The sequence below is a fragment of the Pipistrellus kuhlii genome, unplaced genomic scaffold (assembly GCF_014108245.1).
Source record: "Pipistrellus kuhlii isolate mPipKuh1 unplaced genomic scaffold, mPipKuh1.p scaffold_m20_p_7, whole genome shotgun sequence".
Classification (NCBI taxonomy): Eukaryota; Metazoa; Chordata; class Mammalia; order Chiroptera; family Vespertilionidae; genus Pipistrellus; species Pipistrellus kuhlii.
Genome location: NW_023425573.1, coordinates 13,793,341 through 13,808,245, shown reverse-complemented (window position 1 = coordinate 13,808,245; position 14,905 = coordinate 13,793,341). Strand labels below are relative to the sequence as shown.

The following is a 14,905-nucleotide window of genomic DNA, read 5'->3' as shown; positions in this document are numbered from 1 at the left end:
TGGAGGGGTTCCCCCCGAAACGGCATTCTGGAGAGGGAACTGGTAAGAAATCTCTGCACCTCACGTCCTGGTTCACCAAATTTATTGTCGAACATTCAGAACACAGATGATGACAGATTGAAAAGAAGCACCAAAAACCACTCCAAAGTAACACCTGAGTGGAGACAGGCCAGAGACAAATACTCCTCTATTCCACCCTCCACCACGATGTTTAAACGCACATTAAAAGCATCCACAGCACTCTACAGAACACAGTACGTTGCACTTGATGAGTGACAGCCAGGTGATGTAATGATGTTAATTATGTACCGACCCAGAAATACACAGAAAAGTACACATACGTGTATTTGTCACACCATACATCAAACAAAGCACTGGGAAAGATCATGCATGTTTCGACGGGAAGATCCACAGGTGACAGGGCAAATTCCTTTGTACTTAAGTAGTGTTAAGATGCACTGCATTTTTCTGGATGAGAACAAAACGATCCATTTGCAAATGATTACACCGAGTCTCTCTTGGCACAGCTTGTCCTCTACAATCTCTTCGCTACAAAAAGGGATGCAGGCCAACAGCCATGAGCTTCATTACATACCCTTTCCCAAATTGCTTCCAACTCGACCGTGCTGAAGGAAAGACATGTTTCCTTTCTACATGCTTTTAGAGAAACCCATGTTTATGTCTTTGGGGGGAGGGAGTGGACATAAAATGGGAAGAACAAAATGCGCTTTATGTTCAAAATTAAAATGGAAAAATAGACAACACGATCGGAGAGATGTGGGCATCTTTGAGCAGAGACCCTGAATGTCCTATGAATGAAATAATTTGTCTCAATAACTTATATGCATTATCTTAAATAAGCAACGTAGAAATGCGAGTCTTTACATTAAAGAACAAACAAAACTGGAATCAGTTCTCTCAAATAATTAGGAAAGAAACAGAAAAGGGTAAAATCACATTTAAAAATATACTACATGGATCTGAGGTCACTTTAATTACTGAAATATCATTATTGGGCGAAACTGCTTTATTTTACACATAAATACAAACCTCAGTCATCCGAGGAAAAATAAGCATAGGTCTTGGGGAAGAATCTGTCTTCGACAGAGTACTTATTAAAAAGACAAAAAAAAAATTACATTTAAGATTAAGTTCACAAGTACCACCACCTTCTCATAAAAAACTACTTTCATAAACGTTCACCAAACGTTGATGTCTACGCCTATAAAGTGTAAGCTAATGTTAATCTGAAGTGTGAACTCTAGGAGTTTAAGAGCAGCCTCCAGAGCCATGGTTCTGACATAGAGCAGTGGTTTCAGCTTCTCCTGGAAACGTGTGCTCCACCACCTCAGAGGAAAGGAGCGGGCCCTCTGAGAAGACGGCGACAATAAAACACACAGTCACAACACTGCAGGGCGTCCCTCCATCGTGTGTGTTAAGGCACAGTCCGTTTTATCCCAAACAAACAAGTTCAAGGTCACAGTGATAATAGGCATTCCATTTTGGTCTGGTTTCTCCTGGGTACATTGCTACATTTAGTTATTCCTAAGTTTAAGAAACCATCTTACAATCACTTTAAGATAATACATTTTTTTATATTTAAAAACAAAAGTAAATACCCAATACAATTTCCTAATGTACATACCCTAAAAAGTGGGGTTTCCCCTTCCGCCGTGGAGGAAGAGAAGGTTATTTCTACCAATATCCCAACACATATACCTTTGATTATGTGGAAAGCATGGCTACGGCAAATACAGGCATCTCCATTTAGAATAAGATTATTCAACACAAGGGATATTCCAAATAACCACGTTCACTTGATGTCTAGGGCCTGTATATCATCTTTTTACTAATATCTGGATGAGGTCAAGTCCCTACGGGGTTACTAGGTAATCCCCGCTTTTCCTCACTGCCGAGGATTTTGTGTGAACAGCATTAACACTATCAGTGCCGTTAAACTACAGAAAGTACTGTTCTGGGAGGGGCTAAAATTCCCTTTGAGAATTCACAGAGGGGAGAAGTTAAAGAATCTTAACCGGGTAAACATAACAGCTCTTGAGTCTATCATTTTCTACTTTTCTCCCAAGAGTACAACCCTGGCCCAGTGTTAATACATCAGCATTAAGGTTTGTTTTTTTTGTTTTTTTGTTTTTTGTTAAATAATATTTCCCTTTAAGATATGCCTTTTAAAATATGTATTTCATTGTACTATGTTGGAGTCAAGTGGATCATTTTCTCCTGTGAAATACGTGACTGTAACTAAGGGACTGAACGGAAATACAAAGAAAACAAATTCTATAAACTCTTATTACGTAAGTGAGAGACACCTGCACTAAAAATGATTGACACCATGAAATGAGAAATTCTACATCACAGAATGGATCTACAGTAAGACTACTTCCAGCGAGTACTTCAATTCATTACTGAAAAATCACTACTGGGTAAACTAATTGTTACCCTCAGTATCAGAGAGCATTATTCCACAAATCAGATGAGATAGAACACAACTACCCTATATGCTTTCTGTATTCTCAAACACAAATTCTCGTATGGGTATAAGTTTTGAGGATTTACATATTTAATGTAAGTCCTAAATGAAAAACACAGAAAAGATTATTTTTGCTTTAATCCCAATATGCTAAGAAAAGTTCATTGGCACAGATATCTGGAGGTATATTACATTTTCCCTTAGCTTTGGTGGCTAAGTGTGTTTTGCTAGCCAGATGAATACAGTTATATTTTCCAATGTAGAGGTTGATGCTAAAAAAAAATTCAAATGTGTCTTTTTCTTTAAAAAGAGATGTAAAAAGTTCAATCTGAAACAAAACCAGTGAAACATGAAATATAAAGTATGCCTATCATTTAGGCTTCTGAACAGTTAATAGTTAAATTCTTTGTTTATAAATCTTTTACTAGTAACGTTACGTACAAATACTAAAAACCAAGTTAACATTAAAAAAACAACAACACAGTCTACGAACTTTGGAAAAAAGGCTATTTTTAGACTTCCTAAACTAAGATTAGGACTCAAATATGCAAGCAAATTTACTCAACTAATCAAAATACAACAACACTTTTCCTATAAGTGTTCAAAGTTACAATGTACAGAATCAGTGCAGGAAAATTCTGACTCATATATATAAACTTCTATATGAAGTCATCAGAAACTAACTGGTTACTTGGTATTTCAAAATAGTCATTTTTTAGAAGCAAAACACACTGAATGCTTTTAGTCAGTACTGTACTTGATTTAAAAATGTGCAGCCATTGGCAATGTAATCAAGATGTAGCTTAGACTATCACCTAACTTTGGAAGCATGTTACCAATTCAGGTGTACTATTATACAGGAGTAGGCAAGAGTAGGTTTTTACAGTTGTAAGTATGAGAAGCACAGTTTATTCTTACATTATTATTATTGATCTCCATACGAACAACTGTAAGCCTACTTTTTTGTCCTTGCCTGTATTTATACTATTAATGAAATAGCCGTCTATTCTATGTCCAAATTTTGTTACATTCTTAAAACTCCGTTATGAATATACGACATTCTGTCTTCTGTATTCATCATCTATTCTCAATAACAGTGAACTATGGAGCATCTGTTGCAACTTATTCGGAGTGCTGTTCTGGCTTTTCTATCATCCTTTCCTTAACAATGAAGAACGTGAGCAGCTCAGACTTCCTATTTCCTTGGGTTGCTGAAGAATGATCAGTAATATCTATATATATAGAAGCCTTGTATGCAAAGTGTCCCCTTGGAAGTTTGACCAAAGGAGAATTCAATTGCTTGCTATGATGCACACTGATCACCAGGGGGCAGTGTGGATCGAAGGAAGACCCCAGCCGGCAGCAGGGAGGCCCCGGCTAGTAGACAGGAGCCTCTAAGGACCCTAAGTGCCCGAATTTCATGCACTGGGTCTCTAGTGTATAAAAAAGAAAGCTCACTAAAGAATCTGAGATGTCCTTTATTTAACAAGACTGGGATAACGTTTAGCTCCCAGTCATCTTAATATTCTATAAAGTTATCTTCTACATCTATTTACCAAAGTTTAGTGTCAGGGTCTATTTTCATAATTTGAAGAGGCTTTTGTGGCTTCCTTTATCCTGGGGAGCTCCATGCTCTCCAAATGGACACCCCACCCGGCTTTACAAGGCACCTTGTTTCCTATGATACAAATCTACAGCACTGGTGAGGAAAAGCAGCCAACAAATGCCTAGTCATAGGAGGTCCTGACTCATTTTTTTAAAATTTCCCAACCGATTTTAATTTACTAAAATTGCAAATGGAAGTTTTTGCACTCAACCTCACAGTAAAGCAAGACATTACACTAATGTAGACGCAATACCTAAGATGAAAATATAGGCCAAATATATTATCTGGGATTTAAGAATCAACAGCCTTAGTTTGACTCATAATCTTTGTGTTTTCCCCATTTTCCCCACAGCTTTCGGGAACTGAAAGTTGAGCTTCACCTTCTTTTATTTCTCTTGACCACCTTCGGTAGGAAGTGCTAATGAGCAGTGAGGAGAAATAAACTACCCAGACAGTGGAAACTCTGAAGAGGTAAGTATAGAACTTGATAATGAACACACCAGATAGTACGGTCTGTGTGATTAACACTCTCTAGGCCTACTGTTGTTCTTGCTTTTTCCTTACGGTATAGTCATGTAGATATCATAGTGGGGTCCAATCAAGAAAAGGTTTCCACTATATATCTAAACTTATCTGACCAAAATATGAAAAAAGAGATGGATTGACATAATTTATATATACTGAAGAGACTAAAAATAAATAAATAAATAAACAAAAATAAATAAATCAATGTTAACCAGGCCCAAATGATTTTTTTCTAGGACCACGGTTTTAAATATTTTCATTCTGATAGAAAAGAGTTAGCAGAACTTGTTTAATTTCCGGCATGAAAAAGAGCTCCCATGATTTATCTGGTGTCATCAGCTCTAGACTGTGAGAGCAGTCACACCCGGGGCGGCTCAGACACACAGAGTGCTGAGTGGTTTTCCTGCCCGTCTCCAGGTGCCCCCAGTATCAACAACAGGCCCACAACAGTGATTTTTTATAAGCAAAACCTTCTTCAAAACTCAGCAAGTTCCCAATACAAAGGCTGTAACGCCAGAGCCCAGGGGTCTGGTGAAGTGGATGGTCCCTGACTACCAACAGGCCGTCTCAGCTTCAGCAGCATCCCTGAGGGAGCTGTGCGCTGAGAACATGGCTGCACGCACGACAGAAACAACGTGCGACTGACACAGAAGCACGTCCTTCCCTCAGTGCCAGACCGATGCTGCACACCGCAGAGCTACCGACTCGCCTCTGGCGGGCGTTCGGATTCAAAGTGCACTAAGACTTGGTGAAGACCCTGTCAAAATGTAAAACAATTTTTTTTTCTTTTGGAAAATGTGCATGGATTGATGCATATAATGGCTAAAGACCCAACCAACTGCTGTTTCTAAAATGTTTAATTAGAGCCGGGACCGGTTTGGCTCAGTGGATAGAGCGTCGGCCTGTGGACTGAAAGGTCCTAGGTTTGATTCTGGTCAAGGGCATGTACCTTGGTTGCGGGCACATCCCCAGTAGGGGGTGTGCAAGAGGCAGCTGATAGATGATTCTCTCTCATTGATGTTTCTAACTCTCTATCCCTCTCTCTTCCTCTCTGTGAAAAAATCAATAAAATATATTTAAAAAATAATAAAAGTTTAATTAGAATCCGTTTTGTTGTTCTAAAATGAAATATCTTGTTGGAGTAAAAGACTTTAGGACTTGATGACCCGCAGAGGGAGGCCCTGACCACCAGGCCTGGGCTCTGCGATCAATGCTGCCCACAGGGAGGCTCCGCCCTCCCAGCCTTGGCGGCCTGCCTCGTCCTTCGCAGCCAGGGCTCAGTCCGGAAGGTCTCCCAGTCTGATTAGCACATTACCCTTTCATTAGTACAGATTACTAGGACAGACATACGTGGCAGGCCCTGGGACAAGTGCACAACCTACAAAACTCTCCTTCCTGCCGGGTGCGGCACAGACGTGCTCCGTGTTTTATCCCTTTGGCTCCTTCTCCCCGGTAAGAGCCTGGCACGGCCACCGCGGCGCCCGTCAGGCTATCCCCGCCCTCCCGTGGACCGCGTAAGAGCAAATACGACTTCGGAGCACAAGGCCTGGCGTTGACAAAGACGACAAGGGAACCGACCAAACGTGTCTCAGAAAAGACAGCAAGACCCTCGTTACCTGTCGCCAAAAGGGCAAGGACCTGAGGGACCTCGGAGAAGAGAAGGGGGACCCTGTTCAGGAGGAACATGGGGTGACCCTCGACAGGCAGTGGCAGCTGAGAGGCTGTAAGGGGTCCCGATGCAATGGCAGATGGGCCAGACTCCAGAACATTCCTGGGCCCTGGGAGGGACGCCAGCTCACGGGTGCAGCAGGGAAATCACCGAGCCCTAAGGACTTCCTTTAGATGGACCTGCTGTGGGCGTTTACAGCAGACCCCTCTAAAGGAAGGACTCCACTGGCCGGCACCCCTCCGCCCGAGGTTAGGCTTTCTTAAGGCAAACACACCTAGCTCCACTTCCTCCTCCTCCTCTCCTGGCTACAAGTGAGCTGAAGTCTGAAAGGAAGTAGAAATATTATTCTCTCACCCATCAAACAGTAATCACCTTGGCAAGTTAATATTCCACCTATTTAATCTAGTAGCTAATTTATTCAGGTACACTGTTTATCCTTATGCTGTTAAGGGGGTCACAGTCTGTCTGTCACTCCATTAATATTTAATTGTATGCATCAAAGGTGGTTCTGCACTTGATCATGCTAATTCCCCTTCTCCCCCCGGGTAGTGAAAAACTGTGCAAACCTAGAGTTTTTCCTGACCACTGACGTTGAGTTCTTTTAACACTCCTTCATGACCTGAGGCACTTTTGGCAACCATGGTCAATGGCTGAACTGATAAATCAAGTGGTAACAGATGGAACACGGACCTGCTATCGTGTCCTCCGAGACACTAAGAAAAAGACTAAGATCTGCATTTTGAAAAGTCACAAGGAAATCTCATTCCGCTTTGAGTGTGAATTACGTCTCCATCCGTCAGTGTCGCACTGGTTTCTAAGGAAGCGAGCCTCCTTAGGATAAAAAGGTGCATTTCCACAGATGTCAGAAGAAAAGAAAAGACCTGTGCCATTCGCCGGAGCTGCTGACGACTGACCAGAGCCTCTCTGGGGGCACCTCATCTTGGAGAAACCACATGGCTGGCTGTGAATTTCACCCGCATCCGAGGACTTCTCACAGCTGCAAAGTGACCCACTTCTCCGAAGGAAGTCTGATGAAAGGAGCGGAATGCGCCCGCTTTTCTGAGTGTGTAGCACACGATCCCGACCTGCGTGGCCGGTCTGGACCAGCTGATGCTCAGACAGGCCCGCGTCCGCCCTGTCCTTTCACCAATTAAAAACCAGCGACCGGTGCGCAGACGCCACACCACAGAACACGACGCCCCGCAGGCATTACAAAACGAGTCTCCTGTTCCCAGCGATGCAAAAATAGACGCGTCTTCTCCGAAGGGTCTCGTCCACGCTGACGGGTCTGCGCGGTCCCCCTGACCTCGGAGCCCAGGGGCGAAGGCCATACGCATCGCCGCCTGCGTCCTCCCTCACATGAAGTTGCACAGGGCGTGGAGCGTGAGCGGGACGAAGACAAAGCAGGGGACCCTGTACAGGTGTGTGGACCCGAAGGCAATCACGCCGATAGCCAGAGGAAGCGGGAACTGGGACGTGGTCTTCAACAATTTACTGTGGAGAGAGAGACACACATTACATGATGTCCGCCCGGAGCGAACACACGGGATGCTGGCCATGGGTGTGGTTCTGAGAACGGGTTCTCGTGCTTTTAGAGGAAGCAGTTTTTCACATGATGAAAATTCCACTGTCCGTAATTTAAAAAATGATCCATCCTGGCCGTATTGTGGTTAGAAAAGATAAAAAAAAAATATTTCCATAAAGTAACTAGTTTTGTTTCACCTTTTAATTTTTAAAAAATATATTTTATTGATTTAAAAAATATATATATTTTATTGATTTTTTACAGAGAAGAAGAGAGAGGGATAGAGAGTTAGAAACATCGATGAGAGAATCATCGATCAGCTGCCTCCTGCACACTCCCCACCGGAGATGCACCCGCAACCAAGGTATCGAACCCAGGGCCTTTCAGTCTGCAGGCCGACGCTCTATCCACTGAGCCAAACCGGTTTCGGCTCACCTTTTAAATTTTAACAATAGAAAAATACTAGCTGGACTTTTATTCAGTGATTCTATCTCCAGAAATCTATCCTAACAACAATAATCGATAATATTTACTAAGACTCAGCTTCTGAACTATTTAACCTCACTTAAAATAGCAAAAGACCCCACCAAATAAAAAAGGAACTGTCCTCAATTCGTAAAAGGAACGTATAAGACACTAAATATTTTTAAAAGGAATTACTGCTACCCTGTTTCCTCGAAAATAAGACAGTGTCTTATATTAATTTTTGCTCCCAAAGATGCGCTAGATCTTATTTTCAGGGGATGTCTTTATTTTTCCATGCGCTAGGTCTTATTTTCGGAGGATGTCTTATTTTCGGGGAAACACGGTAGTCCCTGACTTATGATGGTTAGGGTTACAGTTTTTTTGATTTGTCGATGGTGCAAAAGTAATATGCACTCAACAGAAATTACAATGTGAATTCTGATCTTTTTCTGACCGCCAGTCGGTGGTAAAAAGCCCTCTTGTAATGCTGGGCGGCAGCAGGAGCCGCAGTTCTAGCCCACCACCAACTTTCTCTGGGGGAGTGTTAAGTGCATTTTCCGATGACGGTTTTTTCAATTTGTGTGAGCTGGCTTCTCATGATGTAAACCCATCATGAGTCAGGGAAGCATTTGCACAAGCAGTGTCTGCTCTATCAGGAAAGACCTTTAACTTTGCAAACAGAAACACTGAGGATAAGAGGGGCTGAGAAACTTGCCTAAGAATTATGGAGCTATTTGATAGCAGAGCCAAGATTAAATCCCAGGCCCGCCCGATTCTAGAATATCTGCCAGAATCAACAGGAAGGGCTCTGAGAGCAAACCTCCAGCCAATGAAAAGTCAAGTTTTACTACAGAACTTTAAACATAAATGGACCCAAGTAGATTAATGGCACAATGAACCTCCTGTATCCAGTTTCAATGATTATCAAGTCATGGCCAAAGCTACTTTACCTATATTACTATTCACTTCCACGCCCATATTTTTTGGAAATAAATCTTAGACATCTTATCTTTTAAAGGTTAACTTTCTAAAGAAAAAAAAACACATTATTATATCCTAATAAGTAAAAGCCATAATTAAGAAAACAAATATAGCCGAAACTGGTTTGGCTCAGTGGATAGAGAGTCGGCCTGTGGACTGAAAGGTCCCAGGTACGATTCCGGTCAAGGGCATGTACCTTGGTTGCGGGCACATTCCCAGTAGGGGGTGTGCAGGAGGCAGCTGGTCAATGTTTCTCTCTCATTGATGTTTCTAGCTCTCTATCCCTCTCTCTTCCTCTCTGTAAAAAATCAATAAAATATATTAAAAAAAGAAGACAAATATACTTTCATATAAACTCTATTTGCATTTATACCATAATTATTATTATAGTTTTCCCTATAGAAATAGTCCAAGTATTAGGAAGAGCATGGTCCAGACTTTATAAAAGAAAGGGTGATGAAGCCAGGAATAGATGTGAAAAAAAGAAAAATTAAACAACCATACCTTGATTTTATTGAAACATTGTAAGTATTTCCAAGAATTGCGATAGTTGGAATAAGGATAAATGCCAAAGGTTTACACGGATCAGGATTAAGTTTAAAGTAATACCTATATCAAAGAGAGAAAAAAAATAAAACATAAATCAGTAAGGCACACCTGAGCATCCCACATGATCAGAGTCAATCAACTTCAAAAAATTTCCAAACATCCAAGTAACAATAGAAGCAGAGAGCTCTCAGCAGCTCACGAAATCTTTGATAAATAATTTTTGCTCTAGGTCATCTTTATACCCAAGTTTTATATGGAGAATTATGTTCAGAAACTACTACAGGAGATAAAAACATATTCATTATGAACGCACTTCCTTTTTATTAGTAAATGCCTGAAAGTGTATATAAAAATTTTATAAAACAAATTACTGAAAATACATTAAGGCTGCTTAAAAAGAAAGATGAAATAAAGGTTTATATAAAGTAATTGTTCCTTATCTTTTTAAAATTCAAATTTTCCTCTCTTGCATTTATGGACAGTGAAATATCTGTAGCCTTTCAGAATCATAAATTTGTGCTCCTTTAATAACTCTCCCCAAATATGTGGACAAAAATCTGATTTTTGACTAACAGGAAGGATGAAGGAAGGAGGTAACATCTGGTAACCTGTGATTTAACTTATCACACATATTTTGGTTCTATCAACTAAAAAGCAGATTTCCAATATTTAGATAACCTAAAAGTTTTATATAATTTCTGAAAACTATATTGAGTAGAGGTTCAATGATTACTTAGATAGGTAGCCTATTTTCCTGAAACAATTTATCAATAACTAAATATTCTAGAAATATCTTAGAGGACATTTCAGATTCTTACTGACCTAGCACAGTGGTTGGCAAACTGCGACTCGCGAGCCACATGCGGCTCTTTGGACCCTTGAGTGTGGCTCTTCCACAAAATACTATGGCCTGGGTGAGTCTATTTTGAAGAAGTGGCGTTAGAAGCAGCTTAAATAATGTGGCTCTCAAAAGAAATGTCAATCATTGTACTGCTGGTATTTGGCTCTGATGACTAATGAGTTTGCTGACCACTGACGTAGGGCACTTATCAAGGCAGCAAAGCAAATGCTAGTTTTCATTAGGAAAACGGTTGGCCATTTATTTTAGTTCAATGTTTGGGCCATGTTAGAAAAATACACACTTCTTCCATTATTTCTAGTTATTTTTAAATGGAAGGATTTTTCTTCCCCCCAAATTTAAGAAAACATGAAACTGACCATGGGTTGAAAAATACATGGAGCACTAGTAGTATGAGTGCCTTAAAGCAACCAAGCAAAGCACATTTTCCCATGTCTAGACCAAAGAAGGTGGAAGGTGGCCTTTTCCTCTTTGGGGGACAGATTTTGGGGAAGTGTATTTCCCCACAGTTCACAGTTCAAGTTCCAGGGGCTCCATGGCCTCCTGCCCCTGCAGGTCACTACGTGTGAGCCCACCCGTGATGGCCAGCGAGCAGCACACACCGCAGGTTCTTGAGCCAGTAGATGAGCGAGGGCACGCACAGCAGCACGACCCAAGCCAGCAGCGTGGCCACAGTGCTGTGCATGCGCAGGCTGTCCTCCGCCTCGCTGGCCGACAGGCGAGGCGGGTGGGCCGCCTCCTTGTGCTGATTGCATCTCTTGTCGCTCCGTCGAGAGTGTTTCGGATTCTGTGGAGCAATCGGGGGAAAAACATCAAGAAGTGAAGTAAAATTTAAGCTTATTTCATGTAGAATCACATTCAATGACTCAAGAGCTAAATAAATAAACGCACCTGTCTATCACCAAATGGGTAGAAAATACTGACATTACCTCGTGGTGAAGAGGTTATCAGTGATAAAACTTTTATTCCTTTGACTTGCCATTTCCACTGTTGAGCATATATTGTCTAAGTAATTAGTTAAAATAAAATTTAAAATATAGTTTGTAATAACAAAAATGATACTGACAAATTAAACTTAGAGAATCCAACTCTATTTTAATATTCACTAGGTTCATTTTTTAAAAAAATATATATTTTATTGACTTTTATAGAGATGAAAAGAGAGGAGGGATAGAGAGTTTGATACATCCATGAGAGAGAAACATCTATCATCTGCTTCTTGCACACCCCCTAACTGGGGATGTGCCCGAAACCAAGGTAGATGCCCTTGACCAGAATCGAGCCTGGGACCTTTCAGTCCCCAGGCCAACGCTCTTCCAACTTAGCCAAACCAATTTGACACATTGGGTTCACTTTTTTAAAAAAAATATTTTTATTGATTTCTGAGAGGAAGGGAAAGGGAGAGAGTGATAGAAACATCAATGATGAGAGAATCATTGATTGGCTGCCTTCTGCATGCCCCTCAATGGGGACTGAGCCTGCAACCTGGGCATGCGCCCTTGACCAGGAATAGAACCATGATCTCCTGATTCATGGGTCAATGCTCAACCACTGAGCCACACCAGTCGGGCCTTTAGGTTCACTTTTTATAAAATTACTTAAATTTATAAAACCATTTAGACAGTGTGAAATCCCAATATTAAAAAAAACAACCTAAACTTTAAAAATTTCCCATGTTCTTTCATATTCAAGTGATGTAGAGTTTTGAAAATAAAACTTACCACAGTTTGGCTATTTTTAAAATTTGTTACACTGGCTTGCAGATGAACAATCTAGGAAAAAGAAATGGTCATTTAATTTTACTTTGTTTATATCAAAATTGAGAAGCACTGTAATCTAAAATTTTAAAAAATCTGAACGATTAAACATTCACTTAAACATTTAAATTTAAAATTATTCTTTTAGGAAAGATAAATAATAACTACACATGCTTGCTACCATGGATTAAAAAACAAACAAAATAATACAAACTTCCAGAGTACGTTGGGGCCAGAATATATTGTTACAACTCTTAGGCTCAGGCGCCTCTGTTTAAATGCCTTGCTGCAGCAACTTAAAAGTGTCTTGTGAATAAAACATCTGACTATATTCAGTGTAGTATAAAGTGTAACACGTTTTATATATTGCAAATCTTTGAAAATCTGAACTCAATTATATTTGGTGGTGAAATGTTTATAAGAACCTGATGATGTCTTGTAAGTTTAATTTACTGGATTTGCTTAAGTATTTTTTAAAATTCTTTTTTGTTGAAAGTATTATATATGACCCCTTTTCCACTCACTGTCCTTTCCCATGCTTACTAGTAAGTATTTTAGAAAGTTTTGCATATTGGGTTAGTTGTTTAAAATATTCAATTAAAAACTCAAAATATTATATTTATAAATCAGAGTAGTTCTAAATAGTTTTTTTCCTGATGAAAATAACCTGTAATGTGCATGTATTTGCATGTATTAGTGTTAAAAGCAGATGCAAATGAACTTTGGTTTACAAAAAGAAAAAAAAAAACATTACCTTTTCTGGAGTCAACCATCTCTACATTAAGACTAATGTGGAGCCGGAACCGGTTTGGCTCAGTGGTAGAGCGTCAGTCTGCGGACTGAAGAGTCCCAGGTTAGATTCTGGTCAGGGGCATGTGCGTTGGTTGCGAGCACATCCTCGGTGGGGGGTGTGCAGGAGGCAGCTGGTTGGTGTTTCTCTCTCATCGACGTTTCTAGCTCTCTATCCCTCTCCCTTCCTCTCTGTAAAAAATCAATAAAAAAATATATTTATATATATTAATATATATACTTAATATATATTAATATATATATTAAAATATATATTTTAATATATATTTTTTAAAAAGACTAATGTGGAAAGTATGCAGTGTATATTTTCCTGCGAAGCTAGCAGCTTTCCTGAAAGTGTTACTTCTCAGTAGAATTATCAGCCAAATTATTTTTATCATTGTCCTCTGATTCTTTAGCAACATAGGTAACAGAATGCAAGATTCCAGCATGACTGAAAGCTGGATCCTACTGACATAACGTTTTGTTTTGTCTATTATATAACCCCTGTTGAGAGGGGTGTGTGTGTGAATAAAAACCGCTCTAGGGCAGTGGTTGGCAAACTCATTAGTCCACAGAGCCAAATATCAACAGTACAACGATTGAAATTTCTTTTGAGAGCCACATTTTTTAAACTCATACTTCCATGTGGCTCGAGAGCCTTCGTTTGCCGACTACTGCAAGTCTAGTGATATGTTTTGTAGAAGATAACATTACTTGCAAGAGCAGGAAGCAATTTGAAACATCATATCTTTCCCCTTCTCTCCCCCCATTTTTTTTTTTTAACTAACTCAACTCAGACTAATAATTTCAGTTTTACAGTTAACTATATATTTTAAGTAACAAAGATGTTAAAAATCTTCACACTTCAGCCTGTTGTACAACATAAAACCACTGCAGCGGCAATCAGAGTGCTTGTTAACAACACGCACAGGAAAGCGTACGGCTGCCTGATACCCAGCCCAGCCACTCTGCCGTTGCGGGTCTGAGGTACCTTGAACACGTAGTAAAGGTAGGTGAGAAGGATGGCCAATGCTCCACACGTCACCCAACTGATTATGATCAGAACAGCGGTCAGCAGGGGCAAATGTGGGGAGAGCATCCTGATGTCTTTAGGAAGTTCGGAGGGCCTTGGGAAGACAAGAAAAACTGCTGCCATTTACACCATCACACACAAGCCGCAGCCAGGACCGTGCTCCGCCAGCTTTCCCTGCGTAACGTGCAGGTGCCATAAGGTTAATAGTAAGTCATCTTTTAATACAGGCAAGGGGTGACACGTGTTTGACTGTAAATTCTGTAATCTACAGTGATAACTCCTCTTGCATTTATTTATTTATTTATTTATTATTATTTTAAAAAATATATTTTATTGATTTTGTACAGAGAGGAAGGGAGAGAGATAGCGAGCTAGAAACATCGATGAGAGAGAGTCATCGATCAGCTGCCTCTTGCAAACCCCCTACTGGGGATATGCCCGAAACCAAGGAACATGCCCTTGACCGGAATCGAACCCGGGGCCCTTCAGTCCCCAAGCCGACGCTCTATCCATTGAGCCAAACCGGTTTTGGCATCCTCTTCCATTTAGATTCAGTATGGCAGACCTTTGTCCTGGGGAAGAAGACAATGGGGCTCACGGTAATCAATAATCATTGGCCCTGTGCCCACATGTCGGATCTGGATGGGTGGAGAAAC

General features: G+C 40.5%; 1 protein-coding gene and 2 long non-coding RNA genes across 7 annotated transcripts in view; 1 reads left to right on the top strand and 2 right to left on the bottom strand.

Annotated features, from left to right (window-relative positions):
• PGAP1 (post-GPI attachment to proteins inositol deacylase 1) overlaps window positions 1–14,905 on the bottom strand; it is a 65,167-nt gene that overhangs the window by 10,112 nt on the left and 40,150 nt on the right. For 4 of the 5 annotated variants that reach the window (XM_036420812.2, XM_036420815.2, XM_045575685.1 and 1 more), the window contains 5 exons: window positions 14,208–14,343; window positions 12,389–12,439; window positions 11,270–11,454; window positions 9,764–9,868; window positions 6,867–7,782 (listed from right to left, as the gene is read on the bottom strand). In XM_036420812.2, coding sequence (XP_036276705.1) covers window positions 7,644–7,782; window positions 9,764–9,868; window positions 11,270–11,454; window positions 12,389–12,439; window positions 14,208–14,343 — 616 coding nt within the window. In that variant the 3' untranslated portion in view covers window positions 6,867–7,643. Of the gene's footprint in view, window positions 1–5,454; window positions 5,458–6,866; window positions 7,783–9,763; window positions 9,869–11,269; window positions 11,455–12,388; window positions 12,440–14,207; window positions 14,344–14,905 lie in introns of those variants that run through there. The other variant, XM_036420813.2, reaches the window with a different exon arrangement.
• Window positions 4,889–6,664, top strand: LOC123651671. The gene is made up of 2 exons (XR_006740547.1): window positions 4,889–5,473; window positions 5,713–6,664. It is a non-coding gene; the product is annotated as an uncharacterized LOC123651671 (long non-coding RNA).
• Window positions 10,564–11,170, bottom strand: LOC118709054. The gene is made up of 2 exons (XR_004984820.2): window positions 10,846–11,170; window positions 10,564–10,630 (listed from the first exon to the last, which is right to left on the bottom strand). It is a non-coding gene; the product is annotated as an uncharacterized LOC118709054 (long non-coding RNA).